This window comes from Acartia tonsa, chromosome 11 (genome assembly GCF_053477335.1).
Source record: "Acartia tonsa isolate MP-2025a chromosome 11, ASM5347733v1, whole genome shotgun sequence".
NCBI classification, from domain to species: Eukaryota; Metazoa; Arthropoda; class Copepoda; order Calanoida; family Acartiidae; genus Acartia; species Acartia tonsa.
Genome location: NC_137270.1, coordinates 2271543 through 2288470, shown reverse-complemented (window position 1 = coordinate 2288470; position 16928 = coordinate 2271543). Strand labels below are relative to the sequence as shown.

Sequence of the window (16928 nt, the reverse complement as noted above, 5' to 3'; positions counted from 1 at the left end):
TAAACAGCCCAATGTCCCCTCCCTCCCAGCTAATATATATATTTCTTTTTCATGTAAATTCTCAAAATTATTCCTTGTATATTTTCCTCCAATTGATATTCATATCTTTTTCATATCTAGTAATTATTGAAAGTTGTTAATGAATGTATTTTTTGTATTGACTCAATAGACAGTAATACATCAAAACTGGAGTTACCCTGCCAAAATGTTTTAGTGGTATTTTATATCAACACAAAAAGAATATTTGATAATGTACCAATTCTTACAACAAAACTATAATCAACATAGAAAAAAAATGTCTTTTTTTTGGAAGTTTTACAGTAATATTCAAAAGAGTCCAAAATTCTATTTTTTCTATAGTAATTAATCTAATAAAAATAAACTACAAAATTATATATATTGGCTCTGTTGGCCCCTAAATAAACTTTTTATCAATAAAATAAATAATTAAACTAACTTATACTATATATTAAAACAAAAATTGATAATTTTCAGACAATAACACTTTTTGAATTTGGCAACTGTGTTGTTGATGTAATTCTTGGCCCAATGTTAATATTGGCAGCCAGGTGGCATCAAATAAACAAATAATTATCATATATCTGTGTATTCAGGTTGGGACCACTAAACAAATAATTATCATATATCTGTGTATTCAGGTTGGGACCACTAAACAAATAATTATCATATATCTGTGTATTCAAGTCGGGACCATCAAATGAACAAATAATTATCACATATCTGTGTATTCAAGTCGGGACCATCAAATAAACAAGTAATTATCATATATCTATGTATTCAAGTTGGGACCATCAAATGAACAAATAATTATCACATATCTGTGTATTCGAGTTGGGACCATCAAATAAACAAATAATTATCATATATCTGTGTTTTCAAGTTGGGACCATCAAATAAACACATAATTATTATATATCTGTGCATTTTTGTTACTTTGTTACTTGTTACTTGTTATTTTATGGAAGGCTATCACCACTCTTCCAAAAGAGATCGCCCTTAGAACAAAAATAAGAATCCATTTTTATCTTGTTATTTACATTGTACTTCTTCTGTGGTACTTGTAAAGTGTTACTTTCATAACCAATTTTATTTTATTGGAAATAGTAAATAAAGATTGCAATAACTGTATTATGTCCCCAACTGCATTATGCATAGATGCTTTAATAAACACACTCTCATACTTATATAATCAAACTATCACATACGTCATAACCATTAGAGTTCTAATAAGAAAATCACATTTTAATTGGAGAAATTCTGTCCAACTATACTTTCATTCTTAATTATCATAAAATGTTTCCTGATCAAAAGAAATACAGTTTAAAATCAAAATTTTAATTACGATAAAATAATTTGTATTCTCCTTCCTTTCTATAAAATTTATTTCAGCTATTTGATATTTACCCATTATGGCTTTTAGTAAATCCAATAAATATTGTTAGCTTGTCTTACTTGGAAATATATAAAAGCCTGACAAATACACACAACCAATTTTTTGCTAAACATAATTGCATATAATTATAGCAAATCCTTATATTATCTTGGGTGTATGTAAAATAAAATATACTTTTCATAAATTAAAAGAACCAAACTACCCTTTAAAAGAAGAAAAACGCTGAATGTTATAGGACAAAGTAAATTGTAGATATGATAATCTAATATTCCTAGGATAAGGATAGAATACATATCGATAAATTAGGCAGATATACCAGAGTTAACATATTCATATTAGTCTATAGTTAGGTGGATGAATGTATATCTTACTAAACATATGCATACTAGTTAAGAGTAAAAGATTATGTTCTATATTAAAACACGGATGACAAAAAATTTAAAAATCGGACCAAAAACACCAATTTATCACCAAAGATAAGGGCAAAAATCCATAAAAAAAAAATAGCCAAAAAGAATTCTTACCGCTATTGAATGTATATATTTAATTATGCTGTGTGTTATAATGGGAATGTTGTCAAGAAGTTTCAGCCTTCTATGTTTTATAAAAGCCAAGATAATCACATCGCCTGTATATGGACAGACAAAATTAATATAAAGTATCTTTGCTACAAAAAACATTTTTCGACCTATTGTTTAGGACTTAAAATCAGTGTTAACAATATTCTGTTAAAGATATAAATATTAAGCTATAAAAATTAGAAAGAAGTTTAATGAATATAATAGATTTGAAATCTGCATAAAATTTTAAGGAATTTTTATAAATTCGTTTTTTGTATAATTCTTTATCTATAAGCGCAAATACAAATTAAGTTAAATAATTTTGACATCTGTGATTGGTGGATTGAAAACTATCTGCGCCCTGATTGAAGAAGCTTAAGTGACGTACATCATTCAACCAATTAGAGCGCAGGTAGTTTCCAATCCACCTATCCTATTGGTCAAAATTTATTAACTTAAATTGGATTTGCGCTTTTAAATAATGAATTATATAAAAAACGAATTTTATAAAAAATCCTTAAAATTTTATGCAGATTTCAAATCTATTATAGTCATTAAAATTCTTTCCAATTTTTATAGCTTAATAAATATGTATAACTTAATTATTATATTTAAAATAAGTTTCTATTAATATGATTGATAAAAATCTATGATTAATTAGAATATTCTTTTGTATTATAGGAAAATAAACAAAAGATTTATTCATTATATGTTGGATCTTACATATTTATTTATACAAATTAACATTTTTTAATAAAAGTCACAATATATATTCATGAATTTTAACAGTTAGTAATAATTATCATTTTTTTGCATTTGCAGAAAGTTTTGTTAAATTATTGCACAGACAATGAACATAGTTAGATAGAAAGTAATGATAAAAAGAATGACCAATCATAACTTTTCACTCTTTATCATTCAATTGGTTCTCTCTTCATTTCTATAATTCTACAAAAACTTTATCTGGATCCAATGGATTTTCTATCACAGTGTAAAACATCTCAATAATGGACCAAATTTAGCTGAGATTGAAAAGAAACATTATGTTAAAATAAATCTGGAACACTCTTTTTTGCTAAAAGGAGGAAATCTGTAGCAAAATTGTTTGAGTAACAAAGTTATGGAAATTGGCGACTTTCCTTCTTCTAGTCTAGCAAAGATAAGATATATAGGCTGTTCTAGTGGATCAGATACCTTTCGTGCATTGGCAAATTGCTATAATAGAAAATAATTTCACAAATTTTATGATAAATTTTATTTATTTCAAATAACCATACACAATTTAATGCAAAACTGTAAAACTTTATTTCAAATTATTTTAAAAATTGACAAGCAATTAAGATGATCTCATTCAAGCCGTATAGCTCAGGTTGGCTTATAGTGGGTGCCTGTCCATGAAAATGGATTACGCTTTATGTGTCTCAAAGTAACTGCAGCTAAAAGTGAATTATTATTTTTAAATTTTAGGCTTGATGGGTGGCTTAAGACAGCTGCTTTAAGGACAATCGAGGCTGCTAAAAGCTATAAAGTTGGGGTTGCAATGCCATACTTATTATACATTTAGCCAAAATTCTTATCTAACTTGACAGTATGCCAAAAAGAACTTCTTTAGTTGAGATATTATAATTCAGACTCCGACTGTAGGTCTATGCATAACTCTGAAAATGAAACAAATCATATTTTGATGAGATGAGCTGATAAATTTAGCAAAAATATAATTTACCACCCTTATGGGTTCAAATACTTACATTTCTCATAAAAAAATACACTTTTATAAATATTATAATCCTAGATTTTCTGAAATCATTATAAGTTTAACAATTGCAAAATGCATTTTATTTTTACAGTGAAGGGTACTCAAAGCTTTAGCCCATACAATTGAATATACAACAAATATTGTAAAATATTCCAGAGTTTACCAGGTATGATCTGAATATTTTTATCAAATTTACTCTTTTCTTTCCTGAGTTCAGAGTTTTTGTTGACCTGAATAAGAAAGAATTCTTGTTACATAATAAAAATCATGTAAATTTCTTATGGAAAGGAAAAAATATATTAAATTGGGTAGATAAGAATAAGAATATATAATCAATTGTATTCTACTTTAGCTAAAAATCCAATTCATTAATCCAGGACACTCACTAGTTATAAAACAGGATTGATTTATAGTTATAGTTTTGACTAATATTTAAACACTTTTTTATTTACTGAATTATTTGTATGCAGGGATATAAAGGGATAAGACAATGGCAGATAAATTGATGTAAATCCTCAATAATGATATACAAAATTAACTGTAGATTACAATTAGTGGTTGAAACATTTGAACTAAATGCACCAACCAATCAAAACACAATAAAAGTCCCCAAGATTGTTAGACCAAACAATATGAAAACGCTATTATAAGACTTTGGGGACTAGTGTAATAAACAGCCCAATGTCCCCTCACTCCTTGATTTATATGCCATATAACCAAAAATTGACGTTTTTTCTCAAAAAGGGATGAAATGAATCAAATTCAAAATGCAAAATCTTTCATTTTCAGTAGAATAATTTCCAAATACTTAAGCTCAACTAAGCAAACATTCCAACACAAAATGTTTAACACAGCTTTAAATAGTACAGAATATGCAACAGATTACAACAAAGTTGAATTCTTGCTTCTTTGATTTCAGGAATCTGACAATGACCAATAAATTAATGCACACCCCCAATGATAATACACAAAACTACCCCTTCTAAAGATTGAAATTAGTGGTTGAAACTTTTGAAAACTCAACTTAATAACTTAATGACCCAACAAATCAAAATTCACAAAGCCAACGAATAAGAAAACAAGAAGACTTAAGGGACTAGTATAACAAACAGCAGACTGTTCCCTCTCTCACTGCAAATTGTGACGTACTTTTTTTATATTTGTACCAGATAACTATTTTTCTTACTTAAATATTAAACACTTTGATTTCAGAGATCTAAGGGGATAAGATAATGGCAGATAAATTGATGAACATCCTCAATGATGATACACAAAATTAACTCTTCTGTAGATTATAATTAGTGGTTGAAATATTTGAACTAAATGCACCAACTAATCGAAATTCAATAAAATTCCCCAATGTTGTTGAGCCAATAAAAAAGAAAACGTTATAGTAAAGTTTTGGGTAATAGTGTAAAAAACAGCCTATTGTCTCCTCCCTACCTGATTTATCCTACTTACAATTTTAAACACTTTGATTTAAAGTTACACACACTGATTTAAAGTTACACACACACACACACACACACACACACACACACACACCAGGGAGGGAGAGTACATTGGATTAATTAATACACTAGTCCCAAATTTTTTTTTTGTTGGCTTAACAACCTTGGGGACTTTTTATTGGTTGGTCCATTGAGTTGAGAATCACTACTTGTAATCTACAGAATGGGTATTTTTTGTGTATCATCATTGGGGATGAAAATAAATTTATTGTCCATTGTCTTATCCCTTTAGATTCCTGATGTTAAACACTTTGATTTAAAATTACACACACACATACCCACACAAGATGTAATGTAGCAAGAAATTATTTCCATTTCACACCAGGGACTCAAGGGATAAGACAATGGCCAATAAATTAAAAAAAAACAATCCTAATGAGGATACACAAATTGCCCATTCTATAGATTACAATTAGTGGTTGAAAGGGTTGGGCACCTAACTAAGTGACGTTTTAAAATTCAATAAAAGTTCCCAAGGCTGTGGCCAACAAATAAGAAAACATTATCATTATTAGACTTTGGGGACTAGTGTAATAAACAGCCTAATGTCCCCTGCCTCCTTGATTTCACACCTGATCTTTGCAAAGAATACAAATTTGTTAAATCCATTTCCTTCAATGATCAAATGTGGGTTTAACCACACTGAAAATGGACAAATTTTCAACAAAAAAAAGATTGACTAAAGAATAATAATGGATCTAAAGGGATAAGACAATGGCCAATAAATTGATGTACATTCCCAACGATTCGCTCTTCTGTAGATTACAACTATTGATTGAAACGTTAGAATACTCAACTTAATGAATCAACCAATCAAAATTCCACAATATTTTTTTATAATCTTTGGATCTTTCCCAAGATTTACCCAATGATTCATTCTTTAAGTTCACTCAATACACAAAGAAACAGGAACAACTTTTATTTATTTTAATTTGAATAAAGTATTATTTGTGTAAAATCAAGTTATTACTTATTTTATATACTTTCTAAATGAGGCTCATTTTCCGCCTTTTTTTTGTAAAGTTATATATTGGAATTTAGTCAAATGCGCTTATCAAGTCAAACTGTTCTTAATTATGAATATTTCATATATATATACATTATACATATGCTCAAAGTTAAGAACAGTTTGACTAAACGCTAACACACAACTTTCCAAATAAACCAATCAATGGTGGAGGAATTCGAAACTTATTAAATGATTACTATAATTGATTACAAACATTACATGATTAAAACCGAAGCTTTTTATAAATTTGAATATTTGTCAATATCCAAAGCTCACTCAATATACACACATACTTTACTAGATTTATCCACAGAATATGAATAAATAGAAAATTAAATATCCTTCAAAATCTTAGGAAAAGCATGCTAAAATTTATCTATAAGGAGAGTAATTTTTTTCGCATAATTCTGTAAAGGTGCAAGATTCCAAAGTCAAATACTCTAATTATGTCAAACTGCATTATATGCATTTGGTTATAATTAAAATTAATTTGACCTAATCAGCACATTTGACTGAAGCTTGCAACCAAAATAATTAAAAAGAGTTAAATAAGGAAATGAGCTTTTTTTGACGCTTAATGAAAATTAATGTTAAATATCAGTAAATTTGATTTTTGATTAAATCTAATTAATTTTTCATAATTGCTTGATTTGATATTTTGATGAAAAGTTGCTTCGAAACCGATTGATATCCACTGGATTAGGACAGCTTCTCAGCCAAACTGGAAAGTCATGTACAACATTGTATTTCAGACAATTGCGGTAAACAACTATTTCTTGATTTTTCTATACTTTTTTTTCTATGATACAATTCTATAAACTCTTTAAAGCACACAATATATAGATTGAACATTCATTTAAAAGATATATAAAACATATATCATTTGAAAAATTGAAAATCATGTTTTATAAAATTTGATCAAATTCTAAGACTAAATGATTTTAGTTAGAAATCATTAGACCCGAATTTCAAATTTTAAAAATCAACATTTCTTTGAGTAAATCATACTTTTTAGTTTTGTAGTTATAGTCGTTTTAATATTCCTAGAAAACTGGCTATAATACAATACGATACATAATTTTTCAGTATGGCTCAGAACTGTTTCTAATTGGTTTCGAAGTCAAACTGGAATTGATTTTTTTTGGGCAGTAATCCCTGGCTGTTAGAATAATTTTTCCCAATGATTTTAAGGGCTACTAAATAGCTATAATGAAGGAAGGAATGGGGCATTGGGCTGTTTATTACCTAAACCCTTATAATAACTGTTTTATAATTCGTTGTCTTAACAAATTTGGGGACTTTTTAAATTTGATTAGTTGGTTCATTAAGTTGAGTGTCCACAAAAATTTCCAACCACCTGATTGTAATCTAGAGAGGGGTTTATTTTGTGTATCAACAATTGTGTACATCTATAATGAGATACACTTACATCTATTGGCCATTGTCCTATCCCTTTAAAAGGGGACGTAAAAGTAATATAAAATGTTGAGTTAGAATTAATTAGGAATTATGCAGTAATGTTTATTCACACATTGTTTTCATACAGGCGAGACTAGGATGTAAAAGTAATATAAAATGTTTAATTAGACAACATTGACATCATTCTATTTGATAACTAGTGTTTATACTTGTATAGAAAATATGCAGTAATGTGCATTCCCACATTGTTTTCATACAGGCCAGGCTAGGATGTAAAAGTAATATAAATTGATGAATTAGACAACATTGACATCATCCTATTTGACAACTCTACTGAAGATGGCGAGATTGAAGAGCACACCATACAACAGCCACATCCGGAGCGATGGGACGAGGTAATGATAACTTTTTTATTAGGTCTTTTGTAGCAATTCTCATTGTATTATTCGTATTCTATAAGACATTATACGATTTTTCAGTATGACTTAGACCCGATTCTAATCCAGCAGATATTAATTGGTTTCAAAGCTATACTGGAATATAGATTAACTAATTTCTGAAATAATTGCCCCAAAAAGTTTAAAATTTATGAAGAAATATTTATAAAAAAGGGTCATAAAACATGAACATATTTAACAAAAAGTGGTCATCATATAATATCGACTGGATTTCTTGACTACGATTTTTCTACTTTTTTATGTTTAATATATTTGAGGGAATCCTGGCATTGAAGATAGTTGATGAAATGACCATGTGGTTCTTTACTATTGGTAAGTTTATTAATGTCTACCAATAACAAAGAGACATGGAAGGAAGGAAAGATTGCTTGACTAAAAAAAAACTTAAATTTGAAAATCTTATGTTTTATTAAGAATTATAATCTGTTTGTGAGGGGCTAATTATATTTTAGGAAGGTTTCGCCCCAAGGTGCAGTTAGAGATCCCCTTACCCCCAATATTTATTTCTAATTACAAAAAACACCGTTGGACCATTGAAATATTAGATGCACAATGTTGTCGGTCAAGCAGCTACCAAGATCTTAAGCTTCAGACAGACTTTGCATCATAAAAAATTTAATTTTGTGTATCATGATTGGGGATGTACACCAATTTATAGGTCATTGTCTTGTCCCTTTAGATCCCTGAAATGCAGTAGCTTATTACTCAGGGATACAGAGGATAGGACTATGGATGATTATTTAATATAACATCCAACAATTATATTCTTATACTAAGACTTTTAAAAGATTATAGTTATTAAACAGAGGGCGGGAGGTGTAGATTATCATCCGCTCCCTTACTGCTTAAAATTTAAGCTCTGTTTTGTCTTGTTGCATGTTTGTTGTGTACCTTTCCATCTTAACCAAGAATGCATCAATTCTAAATTGGAAACATTCAGCATTTTTGACAAACTATTTTCTTTATGCTAACTAAGTTTTGTATAAAGAAAATTAAAACTGTTAAACGTATATCAATTTAACGAGTAGAGGGGAGAGGAGGTATATAAACCAAAATCGTGTGGGATGTAATATTAATGTCAGGTAGGTGAAAGCCTTACATACAGCTGTGTGGAAAAAAATTATATAAATGACATAACTGTCTGAAATGGATTGCAAAAAGTGCTATTTTTTATACAATTCCTTCTCTTAAATTCAAAGGCGCCTCTGGTTTAAACTATTTTGTTACCTAAAAAAAAATTTACATTGAAAAAAGTAAAAAGTAAAAAATAAGTATGTTAAGAAGGAAAAACTAAATTTTTTTTATGATATTTGGTTTCTTTGATAAAAAAACAATAAACATAAATCTTCTGAAACAAACAAACAGTCTATTATTACAAGGAAAACGTATATATTGAATATAAAACGATTTTAATATGATGCGCCGTTAATCATTTGTTTGATCCTTGTCTGCCCAGCACAAACCTTTCACCAGGAATACAAATATTACTGAGGTACAACTACAACAATGCAAAGAGAGAGGGGACATTGGACTTTTTATTACACTAGCCCTCATAGTTATATGATAACATTTTCTTATTCGTTGACTTAGCAACCTAGGGAACATTTATTGAATTGGTTAGTTTCTTTAGTTGAGTGCCCAAATATTTCAACCAAATTGTAATCCACAGAAAGGATAATTTTATTTATCATCATTAGGGGATATACATCAATTTATCAGCCATTGTCTTATCCCATAAGATTGCTGACAAAAATAGCAACCCGCAGCATAAGCATAAAATAATAGTATGCCTGCTTGATGTGTCAAAGAGGTGTTGTATCAAGCATGATTTACACTTTACAGTAATACTAAAAAAAATAGTACCTACTGCTGATATGTCAGTTGCATGACACTAAGATAATGGGAAATGCCTTAGCCCATAAGAAGACCTAACTCATTTCCATGCACAGTTAGGACTTCAAAACAAAGATCATATTATCAAGGTTTGGTTGACTGTATGATGTTCATTACCTAATATCCTATAGTGGGTATTAGAGTATAGCATCCCATTATATGTTTTAAAATTTATATAATTTTAACTTCTGGTAAAAAGATGTGCCGATGAAAATGCTGACTTTTTAAAACTTATGATGAATTAGAGATAATTTACAAACATCAAAGGTCTGGTCCTAAATTGTTATCAAATCATGACAAAACGATGACTTGATATACCCCTATGTACAAATAAGAGGACAAGTTTGTGTATTGGTGTGAATTATTGAGTGAGATATCACATGCCCTGGGCCTTGAGTCGTGTTGAAATTCTAAAACCTTAATTTTAAAGTATATTACTGGTTATCTGAAGCAGGGGTATCTGTATTCTCATGTGCTTTATTGTAGTATCTGATGCAAGGGTATCTGTATCCTCCCCTGCATTACTGGTTATCTGAAGCAGGGACAACTGTATCCTACCCCGCATTATTGTTATCTGAAGCAGGGGTATCTGTATCCTCCCCTGCATTACTGGTTATCTGAAGCAGGGGTATTTGTATCCTCCCCTGCATTACTGGTTAACCGAAGCAGGGATAACTGTATCCTACCCCGCATTATTGTTATCTGAAGCAGGGGTATCTATATCCTCCCCTGCATTACTGGTTATCTGAAGCAGGGACATCTGTATCCTCCCCTGCATTACTGGTTATCTGAAGCAGGGACATCTGTATCCTACCCCGAATTATTGTAGTTGCGCCATTATAATTTATAGGAGGAAAATATATTTCTTATTCTTCGACTGAATAAACACTAATATGTTTTTACAAAGATGATCAGCAGTTTGCCACACTTACAAAACTAATATAATTTTATAATAAGAGGAAAACAAAGTAACTGAAAACCTGCCAGGGGACATTGGTCTGTTTAATACACCATTCCTTAAAGTTTTTTAAAAGCGTTTTCTCATAAGTTTGCTTAAAAACGTTGGGGAATTTATTTAATGTTGATTGGTTGGTTTATAAAATTGAGTGTCCAAACGTTTCAATCACTGATTGTATTCCTTAGAAGGGTAATTTTGTGCATCAAGATTGGGGATGGACTTTAATTATCGGCCATTGTCTTATCCCTTCATATACCTACAAATATATGTATATTTTTGGATTTATTAGGGGGGTGTAGAAGTATCTAGAGGGATGGGCACCCAGGGGAGGTGTAAACATACCCATAAGTTTGCCATGGGGGTGGATACACTCGCTTTCCCATATTTGCACCTGCCGCCAAAGTTTGTTTATTACTTTTATAATTCCACATACTGTAAAAAAAAAAAGTTTTAATAATCTACTTCCAGTTTGTGTAAACGCCAAAATACAGACAAGGCAAAAATATGAAATATTAGAATGTATAAAACTTAGCAGAGAAAGAAACTCAGGGATCTAAAGGGATAAGACAATGGCCGATAAATTTATGTATATCCCCAATACATAAAATTATATCTTCTGTAATTGAAAATTTTCGAAACTCAAAAAATGAACTAACCGATCAAAATTCAAGAAAAGTCCCCAAAGTTGATTTAAGTCAACGAATAAGAAAACTGTTGGGACTAGTGTAATAAACAACCCAATGTCCCCTCCCTCCCTGGGAAGAATCAAGGGAGGGGGGAAGGAGAAGGAAAACGTAACAGCAAATAAACTTTTATTAACAATTTGTCTGAGCATTTTTACAATACAGATAAATTTTAATAAAAAGAAGAAATAGCGTAATCATAACATAAACGTAACAGGATGTCTGACTTTATATTTGTATCAAAGAATCTTACTACTGAACCTGTTTTATTTTCATTTATAATGAAGCTCCCTTTAGGTCATGGTTTTTTATGAATTATTTTTGTTAATGATGCATTTGCCCTCCCTCAAAATCCACACTAGATAAAATACTTTCATCTTTGAATTTTTAGATTTTTTCGTTTTAAACTAAAATTAAACTAAGGGTCAACTGTCCCTTCTTTCTTCACTAGATGCCTCAAGGGGCAAAGACTTAAACGAACGAACCAGAATATAAATAGTTAATTTAATTTTGTAATGCTTATTGATTAAATACTCCTTTGGTTGGATTTTTAATTTTTAATTTTTTAATTTTTAATCCATATCTAATTACACAAATAAAAAAAGTAAGATTGTTATTGATTCATAATGGAACTTTAAATTTGCTAAGTTAAAAGTTTACGGATTAGATAAACATGATCGTCTGGCAAAGTTTTCATATATATTAATTGTAGTTTTTTATAGTGTATTTAATCACTAACTATTGTGCAAATAATATTTATTCTTCATTAAACCCTAAATGTTCGGGGTAAGGGGGGTATTAACCCGTTACAGAAGATTTCTTAACCCTGAACTGAGTATATTTTAGAATTTTTGTAAAAATAAATGCTTTGTTTAAGTAAAAAAAATGCTCTTTACCTGGATGACCCTGCCAGGTTTGCTGGCATCAGTGCCCGCCAGGATGAAGATATTCAAAAAATTCCAACTCTCAGTTGTGTGCCATACCAATACTTAAAAAGTATTTGAGTTATGGCCCTCTATCTTTTACACACAGAAAATGAGCTAAAAAAAACGAAGATTGGGGGGGGGGGGTTAATCATGAAATGATTTTAAAAATATATTACTAAAGTTAAGTTACTTCATAATACGTGTGTTAAAACATTACCTACTAAAAAAATGAGAAAAAATCTTACTGTAATGTACTTTATTGTTATTGGTCTGCCCTTATTTCCAATTGCATAATAGAACAGTAAAAATAAGGCTAATAAGGTTTTTTTCCTATTATCTATATTATATCACACCATGGTAGAAACCTTTTTATTTGCTATTGACCCCTATTTGACCCCAAATAGATGGATATTTGGTGTAAAAATAATAATAATGATGACGATTATATTTCATTTATTACCACTTTTAGTTTTGTCACTTAGTAGATAAGTCTAAAAAAATAGTATATATATTTACTTGCAGTTTTAAGACTTGATTTATATAGTCATGCCAAGTTTAAAAACAATAAAACAATTCTAACATGACTAAATTAACTATAAGAACTATCTGTTCCGTATGAACGGGCAAATAGAAAGGAGACTCGACAAAGTGTCCGACAAAATGAGCCGTGTGACCTCAATGGATCCATTTATTCTTTTCCATTTTCTCCTTTCATCTCTTGCTTTTATGACGTCACATGGCTTATTTTGTCGGACACTTTGTCGAGTCTCATGGAAAGACCTTATTTATAGAAAAGCTTCGCTTCAAAAAAAGGGGTAGTTAACACTGGCAATTATAAGAGAGACAAAGGGCTGTATGTTACACTAGTCCCCAAGTCCTATAATAGTTTTAAGGACATTTCAATCACTAATTGTAGTCTACAGAAGGGGTAATTTTGTGAATCAACACTTGCAATTATATTGGATATTGTATATATGATAGACTTATCCATCCTATTGCAAAACTTTGTTGGTATTTAAAAGTTTGTAGGACACTAAGTGGTCAGAGGAGAATACAACAGGCGGAGTTCTACAACAAGGATTTAAAGGGATAAGACAATGGCCGATGATTTGATGTACATTCCCATTTATGATACACCAGAACCCTTTCTGTAGATTATAATTAGATAAATATTTGTACATTAAATTATACAACAGCAAGGAGGGAGGGGCCATTTGACTGTTTATTACACTAGTCCTAAAAGTTTTATATTAACGTTTTCTTATTCTTTGGAGTTACAACTTTTGAATTTTGATTGGTTGGTTCATTAAATTGAGTGTCCAAACGTTTCAACCACTAATTGTAATCTATTAATCCACAATTTTGATTAATCACCATTGGGGATGTCCATCAATTTATCAACCATTGTCTTATCCCTTTAGATCCCTAACAACAATGACTAAATATTTCTGGCAACCCATGGAAATAGATATAAATACATCCTTTTATTGCCCATTTCTTATCCCTTTAGATCCCTAGAATACAACAGGCTAAGTTGTGCATTCATTTTCGCATACACCTGCACATTGTTTTCTTCTATCTGCAAAAATATACAATCCCTATATAAAAGTAACAGGATGTTTCTCAGTCTGTCTGTTTATGTGTAGCCTAGATCTCGCTAACGGCTCAGTTTCCTTTACAGTGAAGGTCCATTAAATGTTCACAACTGTTTTGGGTGGAGATACCTGCACCATCCAAAAATATTTCCCCTGGAAAAAATACCCCTACCCTCCAATGTTTTTCTCTCTATAATTTCAAAACTAAAAGTAAAATTAGATAGCAAAATTGTTTAATCGATTTATGTTCAATCAACATGTACCTCTAGATCTCTGAAATGTAATACAATACATATCACCAATGGATCTAAAGGGAGAAGACAAGGCCGATAAATTAATGTACATCCCGAATAATGATACATATAAAATTACCTCATCTGTAGATTACAATTATTGGTTGTAATTTTGGTTACTCAACTAAAGGAACGAATCAATCAAAATTCAATAAAAGTCCCCAAAGTTATCAAGTCATCGAATAAGAAACCTTTATTATAAAAATGTCCCCTTCTTCCCTGACTATCACGTACTACTTCCCACTGATAATAAGTTTTCATACTTGATTGTTGTACGTGTCAAAAGCCACTAGTCCCCAAAGTTTTGTGAAAACGTTTTCTTATTCGTAAGCTTAACAACTTTGGGTACTTTTCTTGAATTTTGGTATGATTTATCAGTTAGGGTATCTAAACCTTTCAACCACTAATTGTATATTAAGGGAGAGGTAACTTTGTGTATCATCAATGGGGATGTACATCAATTTATCAGCCATTGTCTCTTTCCTTTAGATCCCTGCCACTTCCCACAGTAATAATAAGTTTTCATACGTGATTGTTGTATGTGTCAGAAGCCACTTTATTTACACATTATTACAAGTGATTTGCCAACTTTTTTAGTACATAAGCTAGGCCATAATTCACTTTGTCTGTCCGACTGTCAGTCAATAATCCGTAATGGTGAGGACTATCCGTCAGTCAGACATTATGTACCGCAATAAGGGAAATGTAATTTTATCGGATGAAATTTAAGATAGATGGCTGAATTTTTTTGCAAAGAACCTCTATACTAATAAGCATCCAGTCTGTAATTTACTTTTGTCCGAAGGGTTGTCAGTCAGACCACAAAAATGTAGATATTATAACATAAAAAGAAAATATGTTCAAGGTTTCGTGATTTATTTCCTTCCTGCCCTTAAAATCAGTATTTCTATTTATGGTATTTTGTGCTTCACTACTTATAGAGGTTATCATCCTTGTTTATATAGTACGTCAAAATATACAATATACATATTTGTATATTTTGTATTTTGTATATTTAACTTAATGTTCTTTTCAACCTACCTACTAAAACATACAATTTTATCCTATTATATACATTAGAATGTTTTTTTACTGTAGCTTAATAATTTGATACATACTGAACCGATTGAGTTCTTCATTTTGTGGATACTTTTAAAGGTCCCTGGATGGTTTTAGGCTTTTTATTTTTATATCTAGGTTTTTTTTCAGGCTATTTTCCTATTTTGCTTTCTCCTTCGCATGCAGAGCTTCTAGATGCTAGGAGCGCAGCCTCTAGTGAGATTGAATAGATGTAAAGATTGATTAATGTATTTATTTTTGTTTAGAATATTTGGTGAGGTTCATTTGTGCTCCAAAGAAGTGGAAGTTTTTCAAGGTAATTATTTAAGCATTAATTTTAGTTCCAGTAATTTGCATGAAGGGAGGGGCCATTAGATTGTTGATTATACCAGTACCCAAATTGTCAAAAATGCGTCCAATAATCATTTTATTAAATTAACCTCTAAACCAAAGTAATTTAAAATAGTATATATGTATGTTAATTTGTTTCTATGTTATAAACACGTTATTTCATCTGTTGGCTTACAAAACTATAATGATTGTTTTGGATAATTTAGCAGATATTGATTGTGTAGCCCAATTTAGCAGCGTCTAAAAATTTCCATAAATAATTAATCGGCCATTGCCTTACAAAAAAAAAACATTTTAAAAGACAAATAACATGAAGTGATACGAAATAATTTAAATGGCTTTACAAAAATTTCCGCGGATATAAAATTGTACAATAACAAGATTAAATCCATTTTTAGCCCCGAGCTACACGGGTTAAAATATTCGTAGAAAACTGGATATAAAACGTTGCTATACATAATTTTTCTGTAAGGCTGAGAACCAGTTCCATCCAGCAGATATTAATCTGTTTCAAAGCCATACTGGAAAAGAAATTATTTCTAATGTTCAATGTTTAAAAATGTATATTGTTTGATTTAACAGCAAAGGTTGATTCAAAACATTTACTGAGGGATTAGAACCAAAGTCTAAAATAAACATTGAACAAAATATAAACATGTTTTTCATTTTTATTCATGTGCCCTTTATGAAAATAGTATGATGCTGTCTGTCGGTTTGACTGTGTTTTTGTATCAAAAGATCTCTCTAACGGCTAAGTCTATATGGCTATCCCTATTTTTTTTTTGTAGAAGTGAATCAAGATTCGTCTTTTTAACATAAAAGTTTCTCAAATGGCCGAAATGAAATCGTACCAATAAACTTTTTCTTTTTTAACTAAAATTTAAATTTCTTCTTGAGGCCTTTAGAGACGTAGCAGCTTGTAAAAATATAGAATAAGGAGGATGTCTGTCTATTCATTTATGTAAAAAATGTCCTAATCAGGTACCACTTTATAATCATTACTAGCGGCTACTTTCCAAGGGGCCTTTAGGGACACTTGAGGA

At 30.2% G+C, this 16928-nt stretch overlaps 2 protein-coding genes across 2 annotated transcripts in view; both read left to right on the top strand.

Annotated features, from left to right (window-relative positions):
• LOC145331579 (long-chain-fatty-acid--CoA ligase ACSBG2-like) overlaps window positions 1–16928 on the top strand; it is a 292684-nt gene that overhangs the window by 5422 nt on the left and 270334 nt on the right. The gene's annotated exons all lie outside the window — the stretch shown is intronic.
• LOC145331580 (potassium voltage-gated channel protein Shab-like) overlaps window positions 1–16928 on the top strand; it is a 133290-nt gene that overhangs the window by 68008 nt on the left and 48354 nt on the right. The window contains exons 11-13 of the mRNA XM_080176325.1: window positions 7970–8064; window positions 8385–8439; window positions 15801–15850. Coding sequence (XP_080032451.1) covers window positions 7970–8064; window positions 8385–8439; window positions 15801–15850 — 200 coding nt within the window. The remainder of the gene's footprint in view (window positions 1–7969; window positions 8065–8384; window positions 8440–15800; window positions 15851–16928) is intronic.